The sequence below is a fragment of the Vipera berus genome, assembly GCF_964194415.1.
Source record: "Vipera berus genome assembly, chromosome: 1".
Lineage (NCBI taxonomy): Eukaryota > Metazoa > Chordata > Lepidosauria > Squamata > Viperidae > Vipera > Vipera berus.
In genome coordinates this window covers 318,930,901-318,952,263 of record NC_138202.1, presented here as the reverse complement: position 1 = coordinate 318,952,263, position 21,363 = coordinate 318,930,901, and the positions used below count along the sequence as shown (strand labels likewise).

The 21,363-nt window shown below is 40.0% G+C and overlaps 1 protein-coding gene across 1 annotated transcript; it reads left to right on the top strand.

Moving 5' to 3' along the window:
* The first annotated feature begins 5,868 nt into the window (after positions 1-5,868).
* Positions 5,869-16,294, top strand: LOC308659704 (GTP cyclohydrolase 1-like). The gene is made up of 6 exons (XM_081313603.1): positions 5,869-6,289; positions 11,916-12,025; positions 12,418-12,473; positions 13,624-13,655; positions 14,695-14,779; positions 15,680-16,294. The coding sequence occupies exons 1-6, from the start codon at positions 5,977-5,979 to the stop codon at positions 15,804-15,806; spliced, it is 723 nt and encodes a 240-aa protein (XP_081169729.1). The 5' UTR covers positions 5,869-5,976; the 3' UTR covers positions 15,807-16,294.
* Positions 16,295-21,363: the final 5,069 nt, after the last annotated feature.

Below are 21,363 nucleotides of genomic sequence, written 5' to 3'. Positions count from 1 at the left end.
AAGGCTCAGACCTATGCAAGAGACCAGACTCACTTTGGCCCCTCTGGAGTGTGACTTGCATGACATTTGGACAAAGAGAGTGAACAGAACAGAATACAGAGGTGGAAGAGTCGCCTAGGAGATCATCTAGTCCAGGGGTAGGCAACCTTGGCTCTTTTGTGACTCGTGGACTTCAACTCCCAGAATTCCTGAGCCAGCCTGGCTCAGCTTGGAAACCTCCCTTTCCCCTCAGCATGGCTGGCTGAGGAATTCTGGGAGTTGAGGTCCACGAGTCATAAAAGAGCCAAGGTTGCCTACCCCTGATCTAGTCTAACCCCCTGCTCAAGCAGGAGACCCTATACAGTACCTTTCCAGATAAAGAGGCTGTCCAGTCTCTTCTTAAAAGCCTCCAGTGATGGAGAGTGCATTCTTTCTAGTTCTGTTAGACCTCTTGGTGGCATTCAGTATCATCGACTATGGCATCCTTATGAGGGGCGGGTGTGGGGGGCATGTGAGGCTTCAGGATCAGGAGCAGCATTGAGGTCTGCTTTTCCTGAATAGGCAGTTTCAGCTGGTGATTGTGGAGAAGCAATGTTTAAGCCAGTGAATAGTCTATTGTGAAGCACCATTACTATCTGTTAAGAAACTGCTGGAGGAGGTAATCCACTGATTTGAGGCGAGGCATCTTCAGTAAACTGAGATAATGGTTAATTCCCAGATTGAGGAAATGGTTTTGTAAACAGTCTATTACAAACTTACCTGTTACCAGTGAAAAGATCGATCTCCCTGCCAGATCTCAGGAAGACTCTTAGTTTAGAATGGAGATTTTTTTTTTTAGTTTCTTTCTATTAGGAAAAAAAATGGCTGTAGATGGGGCATAGCTGAGCTGTTGAAATTATTGTAGCACTATCCGTTGTGTCTCAAAAACCTGCTAAAAAACCCTGTGAGAACCTTGCTTAGAAAGAATGGCTTTCATGTTGAAGCAACTGCCAAAATCTGACAGCTGATAATGCTAAGTTATGCATCACCATCCCAGTCCAGTCCAGCGATGTAATGGAGCTCCTTATGGTGTCCAGACGCTGTGGAAAATGAGATGGAATAAAATAAGCTTAAACTGAATTCCAATAACATGCAGCCACTCTGATTCTGAGGTTATATCATTTGATTAACAAAGTTACAGAGGAGTTATACAAAACAAAATAAAAACAAAAAAAAATTCTACTGTAGATTCAGGCATTCCAACGTTTTATTTTAGTGTTGCTATGATCACATTTATTCATTTCATTACATTTTTGCTCTAATGTAATAACAAGCCTCTTCTTTTTTAACCTTCTATTGTTTTCTATGACGAAGCCTTCCTTTTCTCCAGTTTGCACACATGTGAAGATGAGCATTATGTAAAATCCTAATTGCAACTGTGCATGCAGAAGCCTCAATTATGCACAAGCTAGCCCTGTATTAACTGAATTTGGAGTTGCATTAAATGCAACTTGGTATCAATTTACAATTCACACTAAATTGAGTATCACATTAATCAAACTTGCATTAATTGCAACCTGTGTGTAGGATGTTTTTAGATTTTAAAGGAAGCAATGTTTAATTTTTTTAAAAATTATAGATAGTCCTCAGTTAGCAACAGTAACAGGGAACAGTATTTCCATTGCTAATTGCTGCAGTTGTAAAGTGCAACATCAGGTGACCATATTACTAACGATAGCAATCCTAGCATGTCTGGTGCCATCATTAAGCAAAGATTGTGAGTCATTAAGCAAGTCCCAGCTGGCTTGCAAACAGGCAGGTGGGTAAGTGATTACTGCCAGGCAGGGGAGGGTGCATGGGTTGCTGGCATGGCAAACCTGGGGGTGGCTGCTGCCAAGCAAAGGAAGATATGCAGATGGCCCACAAGATATGGCACAGTGCAGGTGCAGAGGGCCCAGAGGTGGCTGCTGTTGTGTCGGGGAAGGTGCATGGGTGGCCTGTAAGGCATGGTGGGGCCAGGGGTGGCTGCTGTTGGGTGGGAGAGGGCACATGGGTGGCTGGTATGGCATGAGTGTAGAGGGGTGGAGGGGGACTGTTGCCAGGAGGGGGAAAGTGTGAGGATCTTACCAGAGCAACTTGCAATTTTCTCTGCCAGTGTTGATTGTTGAAAGCTAGCAGGAAAGATTGCAATTGGTGATCACCTGACCAAAAGCTACAGTAACCATCATACGTGCAAGCTGGTTTCCAAGTGGTCACATAACTGTGGGAGTGCTGGGACAACCAGAACTTCTAGCTTGCACTGGTTGTAAGTACCACTCGTTCAGCAGCAACATAACTTTGAAACAGTCATTAAATGAGAGCTATCTGTATATCCTCCTTTCTCTTGTTATTTGGAATACATCAGAGTGAAAAAGACCTGTATTATGTACCATTCTATAATTGAACTTTAAGTTATTTTGGGGGGGAAATCACAATTTCACAGCCTTTCATTCAATCAATAGGAGTCTTTATGGATAAAAACATTTATTGACTTGTGATTTGAGGGGTGGCAATCTTATGGAAATTTAGCTGAAGTTTTTGGTAAAACATGCTGAACTTGAAAAAAAACTGTGCTTATTTGAAGACATGCATAATGTGTTCTGGATGACTTTTTAGACATAAATCAATTTGCTTATTTGTGCCATTTCCAGAGCCAGTGCATTTGAAAGATAAAGTGAAATCTGGCACACAAAGCTGACTTACATGAGTGTAGGCTGCCACAACATGTGAACTGTTAAATAAAAGCAAATCTATTAGCTAGGGAATTGTGGCTTATTTTATTAAATGTTCGAGAACCTCTCTTTTGTCTTCTCAATGGGAAAAAAAGCCTTCATAATCGGCAGCAAAGAGTGTGCTTGCATGGAGCAGAGAAAAGTGCTTCACTGTAAAGTTGCCAAATATTTATCTCTTCTGAAATGTTGCTATTACCTCCTACATCAGGGGGTCTTCAAACGTGGCCCTTTTATGACTTGTGGACTTCAATGCCCAGAATTCCTCAGCCAGTGTGTCTAGCTGAGGAATTCTGGGAGTTGAAGTCCACAAGTCATAAAAGGGCCAAGTTTGAAGACCCCTGTACTACAAGAAAAGATCTTTCATCTGTGAGACTTTTCCCTGTGGAAGCTCATGTCTTTACAGCCTTTCTGATAAAGTAGAAAAGCCTATAGCCCCAGTGGGTATCAGTCATTGCCACAGGTGGCAGTCCATGATGATTGAGGACAGATGCATAAGCCCTATGAAGAACAATGTGGGGGGACTGATGTAGGGTTTCTGAAAATATAAGTTACTAATTTTACACACATGTATCATATGCTGAAAGGCAGATTCAATATAAAACCATTTCAGACCACATTAATTTATGGAAATATGAACCTAATCTTTTGATCAGGGTGCTACCTGCATTATCTAATCTTGTAGATACTGTAGCTTGCAGCCCATATTTGTGTGTTCAAAGGGGACACAAATCAGAGTACATCCATTTTGGATGAGAAATACATCAAGTTGGGCCTCCTTTAATTTCTCCATTTTAAAATCATATGGTAATCTGGGGCCCATTATTTAAGTGACAAAAGTACTTTAGGAGGTGGCAAATTTGAGCCCAGCAGTTCCTTTGCTTAGTCCAACTCCCACAATTCTCCATCCTACAATACGTATAATAATTGGTGATAAAGCTAAATAATTTGAAACCCTGTAGCACCAATGCCCTTAATAGAACTTCGATTGGAAAAGTTGCTTTAAAACATAAATTGAGTTCCCAGAATTACTATTGTAGTAACTGAGATTTTCTAGACAACAGCTCTATTAAAATGGTTATAAAAAGTTTAGGAAATGTATTTTCAACCCGGATAATGTCAAGAGATTTTACGCTCAACATGCTGTAGTAGCACATGCTTCGGAATAAATGTGAAAACTGAAAAAGGGATGGTCAGTTGGAGAGCACCAGTGATGAAAGCAAGAATGTTTATACATAAAAAGACATTGTGATTAATCATCAGTAAGTACTGTTCAAAGGGGGTGCAATGGCTCAGCAGTTAAAGACGCTGAGTTTGTAAGTTGGAAAGCTGACAGCCCGTTTTGAGACCTGAACGCTGTGTAACAGGTGAGTTCCCATTACTTGCTCCAGCTCCTGACAACTTAGCAGTTTGAAAGCATGCAAATGTGAGTAGATGAATAGGTACCACTTTGGTGGGTAGATAACAGTATTCCCTGCCCCTTGCCGTATAATCATGCTGGCTACATGACCATCAAAGTGTCTTCAGACAACACTGGCTCCCTTGGCTAAAAAACAGAGATGTGAGTTCTGCCCTCTAGAGTCCCACATGACTGCATAGGTCACGGGTGTCAAACTCACTACATCACATGACGCGATGTATTGCAACTTTTTTGCATTGCTGGAGCTGCAGAGGGCGTGGCCTCAATATGATACAACCGGCCCATGGGCCAGCAGTTTGACATCCCTGGCATAGGTGAAACCTTTATCTTTATTGTTGTTAGTTGCGAAGTCGTGTCTGACCCATCACGACCCTATGGACAACATTCCTCCAGGCCTTCCTGTCCTCTACCATCTTCTGGAGTCCATTTAAGCTCATGCCTACTGCTTCAGTGACTCCATCCAACCACTTCATTCTCTGTCATCCCCTTTTTCTATTACCCTCAATCTTTCCCAGCATTATGCTCTTCTCCAGTGAGTCCTTCCTTCTCATTAGGTGGCCACAGTATTTGAGTTTCAACTTCAGGATCTGGCCTTCTAAAGAGTAGACAGGGTTGATCTCCTCTAGGACTGACCGATTTGATCGCCTTGCAGTCCAAGGGACTCGCAGGAGTCTTCTCCAGCACCATAGTTCAAAGTCCTCAATTTTTTGGCTCTCAGCCTTTCTTATGGTCCAACTTTCACTGCCATACATTGCAACTGGGAAGACCATAGCCTTGACTATACGCACCTTTGTAAGCAAGGTGTCGTCTCTGCTTTTTAGTATGCTGTCTAGATTTGCCATAGCTTTCCCCAGGAGCAAGCGTCTTTTAATTTCTTGGCTGCAGTCCCCGTCTGCGGTGATCTTGGAGCCCAGGAAAATAAAATCTGTCACTACCTCCATTTCTTCCCCATTTATTTACCAGGAATTGAGAGAGCTGGATGCCATGATCTTAGTTTTCTTAATGTTTAGTTTCAACCCACGTTTTGCACTCTCCTTCTTCACCCGCAACAAGAGGCTCTTTAGTTCTTCTTCACTTTCTGCCATTAGAGTGGTATCATCTGCACATCTTAGGTTGTTGATATTTCTCCAGGCAATCTTAATTCCAATTTTGGATTCATCTAGCCCTGCAGCCGACGTGATTGCAGGCCGAGCAGTCAGCACGTCGGAGCTAAGAAATGAGAATAAAATCTCGAGAGGAAAGAGTTATTGTGAAGGGCTGGGGGGTGGTGGTGGTGGTGGTGGTGGTGGGGGGGAGAGACTGCTGGCTGCCTCACTGGTCGGTACAGGCGAAAGGTTGCGTGTGTTCTCCGCGTGTACAGCGTGACTAATATTCGTGACCTATGCTTGTTTCCTCCGATTAGAGCAAGCAGGAATAGGGGGGGCGCCAGGTGACAAAGGGCGCTTCAGTGGATCTCGCCCAGCTGACAGTCCCAAGATGACCCCCCTCTGACGGAGAAGAGCTGATCAACAAGACCGAGGGGCTCCATAAATACCAGAAGCCTGGCGCTCAGTCACCCCAGCCTGAGAGAAGAGCCGAGAGAAAGAAAGAGAGACGCAGCCTTCCCGCCTCAAAGCTCACGCCAAACCCCCATTGCAGCCCTTCCGAATCTGCTCCTCCTGCCGCCAAAGCGCCGAGCAAGCGCTTCACCTGTTCTAGACGCCCGCTGCTCGCCGCCTCCGACCGGCGCCTGCTGTGGCAAAGCCCGAAGAGCCCCAAAGAACTGCTCGCCGTCTCAGCTGTTTTTCGCGCCTCGCTCCCTTGTCACGCGTCCGCCGCCAGCGCCGGGCCATGGAACCGCTCCAGCTGAACCTGCAGGGCTGCCAAAACGGGGACTTCCATCCCAGTTGCCTCTTCGAGGTGCAGAGCGGCGGCCAGATGCGGAGAGCGTCTCTGAAGTTCCAGCGTCCGGCGCTGGACGAGAAGGGCCACTGCGCTCCAGAAGCGGAAGAAATAGAGCGCCTCCCGGTTCTGGAGGCCGCCTACGCCGCCATCCTACAGGGTTTGGGCGAAAACCCGGGTAGGCAAGGACTGTTGCTGACGCCTCGGAGGGCGGCTAAAGCCATGCAGTTTCTCACCAAGGGCTACTATGAATCCGTCGAAGGTGAGTCTCCTTCGGGCCACGAGTTCCCTTTCCTGTTTTAGTGAAACAGGACACTTTCAATCCATTATCCGAAAGTGGGTTTCGGGTCCTTCCGAGGGACGTCTAAATAGTCCTAAAATCTCCATTCCATCTCTACTCAGAACAGGCGTTTTAAAGTGCCTTTTTTTGGGCAGAATGAAGGCAAAGTGCTTTCAGCAGGGTGGCTTCTAGAAGCACTCTTGAAAGTGTTCAGGTAAAAAAAATGAAGCTGGCAGTTCTAGATCCTAGTCCAGGGGTAGGCAACCTCGGCTCTTTTATGACTCATGGACTTCAACTCCCAGAATTCCTGAGCCAGCTATGCTGGCTCAGGAATTCTGGGAGTTGAAGTCCATGAGTCATAAAAGAGCCGAGGTTGCCTACCCTTGTCCTAGTCCTTCAACTCTTTCAACACAAATGTGAATTAGATGAAATACAGAATGTAAGAGCCTTGGTGGAGCAGTGGGCTAATGCCTCCTTAAGTAACACCAGCTGCCTGCAATTAGTGCAGGTTCGCATCCCACCAGGCTCAAGGTTGACTCAGCCTTCCATCCTTCCGAGGTAGGTAAAATGAGGACCCAGATTGTTGGGGGCAATAAGCTGACTTTGTAAAATGCCACTTGGGGGAGCCCAAAAGCCCTAATAAGCAGGCATATACATAGAATGAAGGCTACTGCTAAGCTTGTAAGCCGCCCTGAGTCTTCGGAGAAGGGCGGGATATAAATGGAATTTAAAAAAAAATGTAAAACCCACTATCCCATGGTTTGAAATTGCATTTAAATAAACAACAGCATAGTTAAGATTGATGTTTTCCTAATCCCACCCATCAAATATATATACATGTACACGTACATACACACACACACACATATATATATATATATATATATATATATATATATATATATATATATATATATATATATATATATATATATATATATATAGTATAAATGGTTCATCTCATATAAAAGTATAAGGTGCCAGCCAAGAAACAGCTAATTCTTCATAAGTAAGACAAAGAGACTAGAAAACAAGATAGCTAATGATTTTTTAGAATGACAGATCAAAGTATTCATTTCATAAGACACAAATAACTATATACTGTGCCCAAATAAGATAGAACAAGTAGGATTTGTGTAATGAAACACAGCAATCACTTCACATGCATTCCTGGGTAGGTCTCGTCTTATTCATAAGCCATACAATCATCAAAAAGTTTTAGTTCCTAGAAAAGTGGCTAGGTTTGCACATCCTTCTAAATTATAATTTGCTTAACCATGGTTTGCTGAATTGATCCTATTTGGCTGGATTAATTCAAGTTACTGACAAACAAGCTGCATTATAACTTTGTGCAATTTGTGAATCCAGTCAACATATTTAAGCATGCAACCTCAATCTTTCTTGGTAAATGACTGTCTCATCATAATGCTATGTAAGCGGTTGGAGACTTGAGTAATTTAGGTGTATCTGAAATGTATTTATATGGGCTGATTTGCATTTATATGGGCTGATTTGCATTTCCTGCTTATTGTACAATAACTGGCCATCAATCATTTTGAGAAGGCAGAATGGACAATATCCTCAGCCAAACCCTAGGTTGCTGGAGAGATTATCTCGCCTGAGTTTTTTTTGCTTTCCATCAAAAATAGCGTTTTCCGCCTCCTGCTGTTGTTGGAAAGAAGAGAATCAGATAGGGAGAGAGACATAAGAAAAAGAAAATAGTAAAAATTATCTCCAATGACCACAGAGCAGCAGTTGGGTATAGTACAGATATTCTTTCATGAAGCAGCTAGTTAGCATTTATGAGACAATAATCTTTGTTCAGTTCCTTGAGAAGTAGTGTTACATCTTCTAATCAATTCTAACTGTGCTGTTTGATGCTGAAATCATTATTCCTTTCCTCATTAATTTTTACCTTGAGGTTAGCAGCAGAGTATCCTGGAGAATGGCAGAGTACACATTGATTTTTGATGATTGCCATTCCCAATGACATATTTGTATCCATTCATTCTTCTATGTAGAGATTAGATAGTTTGTCCAATCAATAGCAGTGAGTTATTACAGATGATTGCATATAGCATGCAGAAGGATGAACAGGTCAATGCACCTCTGATGCTAGGGATATAATTAATAATTGTAGTGATGGAACCAATATGCCGACTCTGTAAACCGCTTAGAAAGGGCTGTGTAAAGCACTATGAAGTGGTATATAAGTCTACGTGCTATTGCTGTTGCTAATATTGTCAGAGTAGGTAGGAGATTGGGATGTGGATTCACCACATCATTTGTTTCTTGCATCTTTATCAGTGTGAAATGTTATTGTTGGTGGTTAACAGCTGTTTTAGATCAGCCAGGTGCCTGTCAGCAAATACATGGACATAACAGGAATGGCTGAAGATCATTTATGATGTACTTGAATGATTTTAGTTTGGACTTACAGATGATAGCAAACTGTGTTCTGTAGTTTTCTGTTCTGTGTTTAGTACATTACTCCTTCAGTGTGGGCCTGATGATTTGGCATTTAAACTTTATAAGATAGATAGTGTAGTTTAAGGAATTATTAATTTTGTTAGATATAACTAAATAGAAATCTCCTGATGATGCATAATTTTCCTATAGGTCTTTTTGGCAATAATTCAAAATCCCAGGCTCAAGTTGATGATGGGCTTTTTTTCTCATAAAACGTTCAGAACGGAATTCCGGCACCTTTTTTGGATGGAACCTTGTAGGGTAGGCAAGGCAGGTTGTATGACATGTGTGAGTTCCGGCACCTTTTTCTTTTACAAAAAAAGCACTGGGTAAAAGTCACCGAACATTGCCAGTGTTCCTTTTCCTTTATTGTGGAACTTTCTTATTACTTCATTTGACTCACTTCTAAACAGTTTACATTCAAAATACCGGCATACAATATATAATAAAGTAATAAGCATAAACAATAACAATAAGTAATTCTAGTATGCTGATTCAATACTAAGATGCTGCCTGTTTCTTATAACAAAATCTTGTATCAGGCTAATGACCAAAGGTCTTCTGAATTAATCATGTCTTAACAAGTTTTTGGAAGGCTGTTAGAGAAGGGCTATTTGCTTTCAGATGCAAGCTATTCCATAGGAAGGGTTCACCCAAAGAGAGTGCCCACTTGCATTCTCCCTCCTGCCAAACATGTTAATAAGTTGGTTGCCCTCACTTATCTTTTTATGCATGTTGGTTTCTACCCAGAATAGCCAGTCTCTGTCTTGAATTGCATTTGGAGATTAACTGATAGCCAGTACATTTTCCATAATAATGCAATTATATGACAGTAATGGGTCTGACTTGTAAACACATAGGCCATCGCATTTTGCACCATTTGAAGTTTGCAGGAAGCTTTTTAGGACAGCTCATGTAGAACACGGTACACCGTTTGAGAAATAGCATTTGCATCCATGTCTGTCTTTACCGCATTCTTTTCTATGAATGGCTGCATGGTGCACCAGGCAGAGCTAGGCATGTTCCTCCTAACTCATGACTTCCATCTGCTCTGATGGACTCCTAGATTTCCACCTGCTGTAGTCCATATACCCACTCTGGTTCATAGGCTGCTTTATAGCCATTCGTCCCAGCGCTCACCTCTGCTAGAGCTCTGTACAGCAGGTCTGTACAGAAATAAGCATTCTGATAACAGAACATCTGAGTAGACATCCAGAAAATTGTCTTCTGAATTTGCTGGCATATTTTTTTAGTGGTGGATTTTCCTGTGTGATAAATGTGATAAACACTTTACACTACAAGCTTACATTTAAACACAGGGGTCCCCAACCTGTGGGCTATGGCCCACTACCAGGCTGTGGCCTACTGGCCACCGGACCACGTGAGTGACTGGCCAATGCGTGTGTGCACAGCCCCACTCAGCGAGCATTGCTGTGAGTGTTGCAGGCATTCGCAGCCCCACTCGCATGAGGAATGGGTGTTTGTGTGCGTGCATGCATTTACCCCTCCCACAAAACCATCCCTTCTTTCCCTCCTCCCCCCACTCCGGGCTGCCAACGCCAAAAGGTTGGGGAACTCTGTTTTAAGAAGAATACCATGCCATATATTGTACCATGTAATGAACTAGAAAAACTGAAACATGGCTGATTTGATACATCTTGACTATTATCATATAATATAATATCATTGCAAAATATATAAATGTATATTGTTTTTAATTTTTTCATTCCAAAACAGGGAACTTCAGTTGTCTGACTTGCTATAAAACATGCCTCCTAACTCAAAACACAATTTCATAAAAAATATCAATATACTGGTTTGTACATTTTTGTAATGTTTTTAAATTATTTTTCAATAATTGCAAAAATGTAATTATTCCGGCCTGTGCTCTGGAATGAGGTCCTTCATGAGAGCTAGATGGCTCCGATTATGATGTCATTCTAGAAAAAGTGTAGGGTGTTCATCAAGTATGCTTGACTCTAGCAGTCCAAATTTGTCATTTGATTTATATTTCACATTGTGTTTTTAAAGTCATCTTATTGCATTTGTTTTTATATCGTGAACAGCCCTGAATTGTATAGAGTCAGGCTGTACCAAAATGGAAGTAAATAAATAAAATAAAACACTTTTTTACTTGCACCACTTGAACACTTTCACATGATTTTTAAAATTGCCTTTGCTTACTGCTGATTTGTCAGATGCTAGGGAGTGCTGCAATAATGGAAATAAAACAAATGCATTAGAATTGCCTATTCTGGAAAATAAAAAACCCAAAGAATATTAGTAATTGTCTGTTCATGAATTACTCTGTACATTCTGCTTCCAGTAATCAAACATGTACAAAACATAAGTGGGGTAAACACCTCAAGACTAGTTTATATGATCTCAAAACTGTAATGGCCAGGAAAATACAAATTTCATTTAAGGGAATAATATTTTTAGTTTCATTGGTAAGTCAAATAGAAAATATCCTGGAGAACCAAATAATTTGGTTAAAATTATTTAAAAATTCTAAATAGCCTATAATTAGCTTAACTTCCATGTAACACATGGGTCCCCAACCCCCAGTATGTGGACCAATACTGGGCCGTGGCATGCCAGCAACCGGTCCACACAAACAAGAAAAGCCCCATCCATGGGATGCAGGCAGCACACAAAACAGTGCACCCTCCAATCCGCAGAAAAACCTCTCCACAGAATCGATCTCTGGTGCCCAAAAGGTTGGGGACCTCTGGTATAATGTAACTTCATAACAGTCCCTCAGATAAATATTAAAACTACAGGTGTCAATAGCAGAAATAAAGATTCATGGATGTATTTTTTTTATCAGGCCCAGAAAAGTATAAGAGTCGTATTCAAATTTTGCTGCATATAGGATTAAGTCGTGATGCCAGTTTATACTTCAACCAGACAGGGAATCGGGAAAAAATTGATAAAGCAAATAAGTGAGGAAAAAATGAAGTTTACATATGAATTAAGTGCCCAAATAAAGTGTTGACAAGACAAAATAGTTTGTAAAGAATCTATAGGGCTATAGATTCTATAGATTGCTATTGGGCAGTTTATTTGTTTAGTTATTCTGTAGTAAAGGATAAAACTAGATTGAGAGATCTTCCATTTCTTTTTTGTTTTTTTCTAGAGATACTCAATGATGCTGTTTTTGATGAAGACCATGATGAGCTGGTTATCGTAAAAGGCATTGATATGTTTTCTCTTTGTGAACATCACTTGGTTCCTTTCTTTGGCAAGGTAATGACAGTGGAAACATAGATTTATTTTGAATTCTAGTGTCATAAGGTTGAACCATATAACCAGTGGAACAAATTTGTTGCTAATTTTAAGATGCCTTGCAGAATAACTGGATAATAATCTATTTGACTAATTTTTTACAGCATTATCAGCAGCATTTTCCCCCCAAATGAAATATAACCGGGAGCTGACTTCAGCCGAGTTGGGCAGTTATACTGCATATTCAGCTTCCTCACTGCAGTGCTGAGAAACTGAATGTTGAATATAATAATATAATGTGGGTGGAAAACTGATTTCTAAGTTCAACTGGAAAAAGCTTGAAATAGAGGCAGTCCTGGATTGAATATTACTGTATACATTAATAATTCTTCATCTTCCTTTAATGTCTGCAGGTACACATTGGATATTTACCAAGGAAGAAAGTAGTTGGATTAAGTAAACTTGCAAGGTATTTATTACTCTTCTTCTGAGTAATAAATTACTATTTTATGTTATGGATTCAGTAAGGCAACAGTAAAAGATAGCTTAGATTACCATATGAGTGTGCCTGATTTTCTTTATAGAGAGTAGCTATTAGATGTGACAGTTGTTTAAAATAAACAACTGTCATATCTAAAGGTAAATGAGGGTAGACGTTGGGGAGGAATACTTACATCACATAATACTTCATCATATACAACTGTTTAAATGCACTGTCACAGATAATAGATGACAGCCATGCAATTGCATCACAGCTATTTAATGGTGCAAGACCTTATGTGAGTTCATCTGTTTAAAAACCAGAATAGCACAATGATGAAACCCTGTATAGACACTTGTCTGAATGTGTGAAGGTTTCAAAAATGGATAGAAACCTGCATACATTGTTTGGGAGTCAAAAGTAGAATAGTACATGTATTACTTGAATGTGGGGTCCGTGGTGCTCTCTGAGCTTGGTTGTTTTCTTGCAGATATTTCATTACCAAGCTCAGAGAGCATCAAGGACCCCGCAGTTCAATTTTGAGCTACAAATATTCTCTTCTATTGGTTATTTGAATATCAATACGTCTTTCTGATTCTGAACCTTGTTATATGGAACTCACATGGATAATAACTTGTTTTAAGGTTCTACAGGTAGGATACTACAATCCTTCATACTTCCTGGTAGAACATTAGGCACATGTGAGACAAATGGGTATAGCTATGTGCACAGCCTTATTCTTGACTGGTTTTCAAATATTCATTCAGGCAAATGCCTGAAATGAGCTATAGTGTCATTACAGGGAATTTTAGCATTGAAATTGCAGCTATGAGCTGGCAGAGATTAGGAAAAATATTAAACTGCAGTCAAAAACATGGTTGCAGATATATATTCTCTCTCTCTCTCTCTCTCTCTCTCTCTCTCTATATATATATATATATATATATATATATATATATATATATATATATATATATATATATATATATATATCACTGGGATATCACTGAAGTAAAAAAAAAGTTTGATGACTATTGTCTGAGATCAATTATAAACAAACTTAGCCACTTTCTTATTTGCATTTCCATCAATGCCACCTTCCTCTCTCATTAGTGTATCCTTTTCCTCTTTTTTCCAGAATTGTTGAAATGTTTAGCCGAAGGCTCCAAGGTTAGTACTTTTTCTGGCACTGTGATCTGCTTAATATATTTTTCAGTTCATATAACAGGATGAGCTAAAGGCAAAACAGGACACACTGATATTTCTCTGGAAAGTTTACCTGACCAGGAGAAAGGCTCCATTCTGCAATTAGCCTATTTGGAGGGAAATCCAGAATGAAGGCAAATATATGTGTCCCAAGATAATGTTGCAGGTTCCAATCTGGGTGGATCACCGGGACCAGAGATTTCAGCTTTCGGACTTGTGCTGGAGGCCATCTTAGGGAATTTCTCTCTAGCAGCATGTGTGCTGTTGTATGTGTGGTATTTATAGTGTCTGTTGTATGTGGCTTTTTAGATGTTGATTGGGGTGTGTTGATGGCTGGCTTTTAAGTCATTAAGCTGTTGTTTGCCTGTGCTGCCCAGCCCTCACCTTCTAGGTACTTGATAGCGGTAAATAGCTGGTGCTAAATCAGCACTCCTGTTGATTGATGAGGGGGCCTGTTTCCCAGGCTTCAATTGTTTTCTGGCTGTTTTTGTGTCTGCTTGTCCAACAATCTTAGTAGCTGTAAAATTGTATGTTTGTTCTTGCTCATTGCAGTGTAAAAACCAGACGTTGATCTGTGTGCAAAGAAACTGAGAATTCAATTTTCATTTCAAAAACAAGTAACCTAGGCAGGACATAATCTTGTGCTAGCCTGTGGCAAAGGTCCCAGGGATTTTTAATTTTTGTATTGATTTTATTGCTTGTGATTTACTATTGTTAGCTACCCAGATATATGTGCCATAGAATAGGAGGTCATATACGGTAAGTTTAAATCAATAATTTTATTTAAAAACTGAAAATTTGTAATAGATGAGTTTTGTTTCCACCACAAAATATGCAAGAAGGGAAGTCTCTCCCTTCCTTCAAAGACCTTTCTTTTATTGGATTAAAATTATTTATGAAAAAACTTTTGTGTCGTCTTATCCTTAAAGAACAATTTTGCATTTACTTTGTCAATTCATTCTGACTAACCTAATTTTTCATAAAACACTAATTGTTTTTCTAGTCCAGGAGCGGCTTACAAAACAGATTGCTTTAGCAATTACTGAAGTTCTGAACCCTGTTGGAGTAGCTGTGGTGATAGAAGCTTCGTAAGTTCATCATTCCTTATTCGGTTTAGTTGAATTTGTAATTCTTTCCCTCTGCTGTCAATTGTTTATTCTCCTTTCCATTTCTTTTCCATTGCTGTTGAAAAGTAATGCAATAGTACCTTAAAAGCACAAAAGTAGAAATATATTTACTTGTGGGACACTATGTGTATTCAATGAGTGTGTAGCCTGGTATTACCACGCAATCCAAATGTTCCTGAACTGCAAATCTCAACATTTTCGCAAGTGATTTTGCTTCATCTGGTGTTCCTTCTGAAGGAAACACTTTGATCCAGAATAGGCTTCTACTATGAAAATAAGAGTATTGAGAGAAATTATCCCTTTTTTATTATTATATCTGATGTTAAGAAAATAAGTCATCTATGAATGACTTCCATTGAATTCTATCAAACTCAACTTTGTTTTTAAGTAGTCGTAAAAATGCAAGTAGAAAAATAGGGACTGCTACGGTGGGAAGGTAACACCGTTCCGTGCGCCTTTGGCGTCTAGTCATGCCGGCCACATGACCACGGAGACGTCCTCGGACAAGCGCTGGCTCTTCGGCTTTGAAATGGAGATGAGCACCGGCCCCTAGAGTTGGAAACAACTAGCACGCATGTGCGGGGGAGCCTTTACCTTTACCTTTACATATGAACTGTAGTGTCATTGAGATAATGTAGATTTCCTAGGATATGTGGATTTTTAAAAACATTTGCTATTGGGAAGATTATTAAAATAAATGCATGCTTCTACATTCTGGAATAATGTTGTACTAGAATTTATATTTAATTTTGTTGTTTTTATTATTATTTTAAATCAGATTATATTTATAATTTGAATGCTGATGCACCCATAGTATTTGCTTATGTTCTAAAAATGCTTCTTTTAACATTTTTTTGACAGACACATGTGCATGATCATGAGGGGGGTTCAGAAAATGAACAGCACAACAGTCACTAGCACTATGCTCGGCATCCTCCAAGAAGATTCAAAAACAAGGGAGGAATTTCTTGCCTTGATCAAGAATTAAACAGCAGCAGCTTGTGGTTATATCAATGATTTGGAGCATACACAACTGATGATTATTGTTTTAGAAGCTGTGTAGCCATTGTTTTAGAAGCTAATTAAAAAGAAAAGCTATCATTTCATATTTGGTGCAAAGAATGAAACTGATTAGACAGGACCCAGTGTTTTCCTGACTAAACAGAACCATAAATTAATATGGTGCCTTCCAAGTCTGTTAAAACAAAACAAAAACAGTCAAATAACCGCTGAGGGAGGAGAAAGCCTTAAACCCTAGAATATTGACTTATGCAAGAGATTTATTTCATTTATTGTGTGCTGCACAATATATGGTTTTATTTTTTTCTTTAATAAAAAGATTAATCATGCCAAGTTTCCAAAAAAGGGTGAGTGTTTGGATTGCTGAGATTTATATCTATGCCTGGTAAAAGTTTATATATATTAATAAGATGATCAGTCCATTTCCTCCCTATGATAGCGCTGATTGAAAAAGGCTTCCGGCTTAAGACCTTGATATAATGACTTCAAATATGAAAAAGAGAGCAGGGAAAAACATTTTTTTTGTAAGTAAATCGTCTGAACTGCAACATGTTCAGTGTAAATATCAGATATTAGGCAAGAAGCATTTTCTCTGTTTGAGACTGAAAAGGTGTATTTGACTAGATGTATAATAAGCTGCCTTGGGTAAAGCAAGTTCCTAGATACCAGCCTTCCTCATCTTGGTGACTTCCAGATATACTGACTATATCTACTATCAGCCTCATTGGCTGATAGGTGTTAGGATTCCAGTTGTTTTATATATATATATAGTTCCAATACTAAATTGTTTCTATAAATACTGATGAACAAAGCAGACCCTTAGTCTAATTCAAGGCAGCTGTTTTACATTGTGGTTTCTTCTATTCACAGTTCCACATATTTTGACTGACCTAGGCAATTAGCTATTATTTATAGTCTTCTCTATATGAAGGTTTTAAAGGTAGGCTTGTCCTGGAACTTCAGACTATGCATTGGTTCTAGGTTTAATGTTCCAGTTTAGAGGCCAGGCTTGTGGAAAAGGAGTGTTTTTGTTGTTAGTTGCGAAGTCGTGTCCGACCCATCGTGACCCTATGGACAATGTTCCTCCAGGCCTTCCTGTCCTCTACCATCTTCTGGAGTCCATCTAAGCTCACGCCTACTGCTTCAATGACTCCATCCAGCCACCTCATTCTCTGTCGTCCCCTTCTTCTATTGCCCTCAATCTTTCCCAGCATTAGGCTCTTCTCCAGTGAGTCCTTCCTTCTCATTAGGTGGCCAAAGTATTTGAGTTTTAGCTTCAGGATCTGGCCGCCTAAAGAGCAGTCAGGGTTGATCTCCTCTAGGACTGACCGGTTTGATCGCCTTGCAGTCCAAAGAACTCACAGGAGTCTTCTCCAGCACCATAGTTCAAAGGCTTCAATTCTTTGGCGCTCAGCCTTTCTTATGGTCCAGCTTTCACTGCCATACATTGCAACTGGGAAGACTATAGCCTTGACTATACGCACCTTTGTTGACAGGGTGATGTCTCTGCTTTTTAGTGTGCTGTCTAGATTTGTCATGGCTTTCCTCCCGAGGAGCAAGCGTCTTTTAATTTCTTGGCTACAGTCCCCATCTGCAGTGATCTTGGAGCCCAGGAAAATAAAATCTGTCACTACCTCCATTTCTTCCCCATCTATTTGCCAGGAATTGAGAGGGCCATATACCATGATCTTGGTTTTCTTAATGTTTAGTTTCAACCCACGTTTTGCACTCTAGTTCTTCACCCGCAACAAGAGGCTCTTTAGTTCTTCTTCACTTTCTGCCATTAGAGTGGTATCATCTGCATATCTTAGGTTGTTGATGTTTCTTCCGGCAATCTTAATTCCAACTTTTGATTCATCTAGCCCTGCCTTTCTCATGATGTGCTCTGCATATAAGTTAAATAGGCAAGGCGACAGTATACAGCCTTGCCGGACTCCTTTCCCAATTTTGAACCAATCAGTGTTTCCGTGTCCAGTTCTCACTGTTGCTTCTTGGCCCACATATAGATTTCTCAAGAGACAAATAAGATGGTCTGGTATGCCCATCTCTTTAAGGACTTGCCAGAGTTTGTTATGATCCACACAATCAAAGGCTTTAGCATAGTCAATGAAGCAGAAGTAGATGTTTTTCTGGAACTCTCTAGCTTTCTCCATGATCCAGCGTATGTTAGCAATTTGATCTCTAGTTCCTCTGCCTCTTCGAAATCCTGCCTGTACTTCTGGTAGTTCTCGATCCACATACTGCTGGAGTCTAGCTTGTAGAATTTTAAGCATAACTTTACTAGCATGAGAAATGAGTGCAATGGTGCGATAGTTTGAACATTCTTTGGCACTGCCTTTCTTTGGAATTGGAATGTAAACTGATCTTTTCCAATCCTGTGGCCACTGTTGAGTTTTCCAAATTTGCTGGCAAATTGAGTGTAGCACTTTTACTGCATCGTCTTTTAAGATTTTGAATAGCTCAGCTGGAATACTGTCACCTCCACTAGCTTTGTTGTTGCTCAGCTTTTCTAAGGCCCACTTCACTTCACATTCTAGGATGTCTGGCTCGAGGTCAGTGACCATCTCATTGTGATTATCAGGGACGTTAAGCTCATTCTTGTATAGTTCTTCTGTGTAATTTTGCCACCTCTTCTTAATCTCTTCTGCCTCTGTTAGGTCCCTGCCATTTTGGTCCTTTATCATGCCCATTTTTGCATGAAACGTTCCTTTCATCTCTCCAATTTTCTTGAAAAGATCTCTGGTCCTCCCTATTCTATTGTTTGATTCTATTTCTTTGCATTGTTCATTTAAGAAGGCATTCTTATCTCTTCTAGCTATTCTTTGGAATTCTGCATTTAATTGGGTATATCTTTCTTTTTCTCCCTTGCCTTTCGCTTCCCTCCTTTCCTCAGCTATTTGCAAAGCTTCCTCAGACAGCCATTTTGCTTTCTTGCATTTCTTTTTCTTTCGGATGGTTTTAGTTGCTACCTGTTGTACAATCTTGCGAACCTCTGTTCTTCAGGCACTCTGTCTATCAGATCTAATTCCTTAAATCTATTTGTCACCTTTACTGTATATTCTACAGGGATATAATTTAATTCATACTTGACTGGCCTAGCGCTTTTCCCTACTTTCTTTAATTTAAGCCTAAACTTTGCAAGGAGAAGCTCATGGTCTGAGCCACAGTCAGCTCCTGGTCTTGTTTTTACTGACTGTATAGAGCTTCTCCATCTTTGGCTGCAGAGCATATAGTCAATCTGATTTCTGTGTTGACCGTCTGGTGATGTCCATGTGTAAAGCCGTCTCTTGGGTTGTTGGAAAAGAGTGTTTGCTATGACCATCGTATTCTCTTGACAAAATTCTATCAGCCTGTGCCCTGCTTCATTTTGTACTCCAAGGCCAAACTTGCCTGTTATTCCAGTTATCTTTTGGCTTCCTACTTTAGCATTCCAATCCCCCATGATGATAAGGACATCATTTCTGGGTGTTAGTTCTATAAGGTGCTGTAGGGCTTCATAGAACCGGTCAATTTCATCCTCTTCAGCACTGGTGGTTGGGGCATAGACTTGGACTACTGTGATATTGAATGGTTTGCCTTGGATTCGAACTGAGATCATTCTGTCATTTTGAGGATTGTATCCCAGTATTGCTTTTCCTATTTTTTTATTGACTATGAAGGCTACTCCATTTCTTCTGAGGGATTCTTGCCCGCAGTAGTATACCTGATGGTCATCTGAATTAAATTCACCCATTCCTGTCCATTTTAGTTCGCTGATACCTAAGATGTCAATGTTTAGTCTTGTCATCTCTTGTTTGACCACGTCCAGCTTTCCTTGATTCATGGATCTTACATTCCAGGTTCCTATGGAGAAAAAATCTTTACAGCATCGGACTTTCCTTTCACCACCAGACATATCCACAGCTGAGCGTCCTTTTGGCTTTGGCCCAGTCGCTTCATTCTTTCTGGCGCTACTAGTACTAGCCCTCTGCTCTTCCCCAGTAGCATATTGGACGCCTTCCGACCTGAGGGGCTCATCTTCCAGCACCATATCGTTTTGCCTTTTGGTACTGTCCATAGGGTTTTCATGGCAAAGATACTGGAGTGGGTTGCCATTTCCTTCTCCAGTGGATCACGTTTTGTCAGAACTCTCTGCTATGACCTGTCCGTCTTGGGTGGCCCTGCATGGCATAGCTCATAGCTTCATAGAATTACGCAAGCCCCTTCGCCACGACAAGGCAGTAATCCATGAAGGGGAAAGGAGTGTATGGGAATCTAAATGTATAATTTTTTAAATGAGAGATTGATCATTTATAGTGGCATTCCTTATTGATGTCAAAAGAATACATCTGTCTTTCAGTAAGATTTTTTTTATTGGCAACTTAAGCTAATGATTTAGGATTAAAAAACCTTGGGAATTTTAAGAGAAGGATGTTAAAAATTGTAGAGAGTGAATGACTGCAGCAGCTTTAAAAAATTCTTTTGAATTTACCAAGACATATTTTGAGTTACGCTATGTTGTCAGTACAAACCTTGGTCACTAAGTCACCAATTTATTCAATCAAGTGAAATTCAATTTTTCAAATGTGGTAGAGCTACAGTATTTATGTTAAGAATGTAAGAGTCAGACCAGATCAAATTAAAAAAAACTGTCTGGTCCAGCTTTTCTTTCTGACAATAGCCATCCAAATATATCTGTAGAGGCCATCAGCAGAACATGAATCCAACAGCATACTCTCACATGTTATTGAACAAGTATTGGGAAGGGTATTCCTTCGTGGTTGAAACTAAGATATCTGCTATGCTTCTGTGCTCAGTCACAATGACTAATGGTTAGCAATGCTGAGTACTGTAATTTAGGAGATAAGTTTGGGAAGCAAATTGTGCTAGTATGTAGTCTTTTGCTGAGAACAGGCAGAAGGAAACATGTTATACTGTATGTCTTAGATTTAGAGGACATAGAGGTCTTCTAAGACATATTGGAGAGTGCTGAATATTGATTTTTGGTTTGAAAAGTTTTTAACTGCAATTACTTTTTGCATAATGGCATTAAAAAACATCAATAGGAACAAAAATAGTAAGGATTTTTGTTGCCTCATTTTGACCTTTGGATCTTTGTGCTATAAAGTACTGTAAACATTACTGCATTGTTTGCAGAAAAACTGTCATACAACTTGAAATGTGCCTTATAGACTCCAATAACTTGAAGATGCAGAAAATGTTGACATTTCGTAAATGCAAAACTGTGTTGTCTGTGGGAAAGGGAGGGCTCTCAATATATAATTATATTTTTACAATTTACTCACCAGAGGGGAAAAGGGCTACTGTGTTATGATTTTTTTAGTGTCTGCCTACACAGCCACACACCGGGAACTCCATGTTAGCAGCAGAAACATTTGTCCTATTCATAAATGTGAGGCCCTTTTTTCCTGTTAGCTACCAAGTTGTTTAAAATAGTTTTATTAATATGATTGCATCAATGTGATACTAAAATGCACAAAACTACTTTATTTAGGTCATATTTTGCATGTATAAAATGTTTGTAA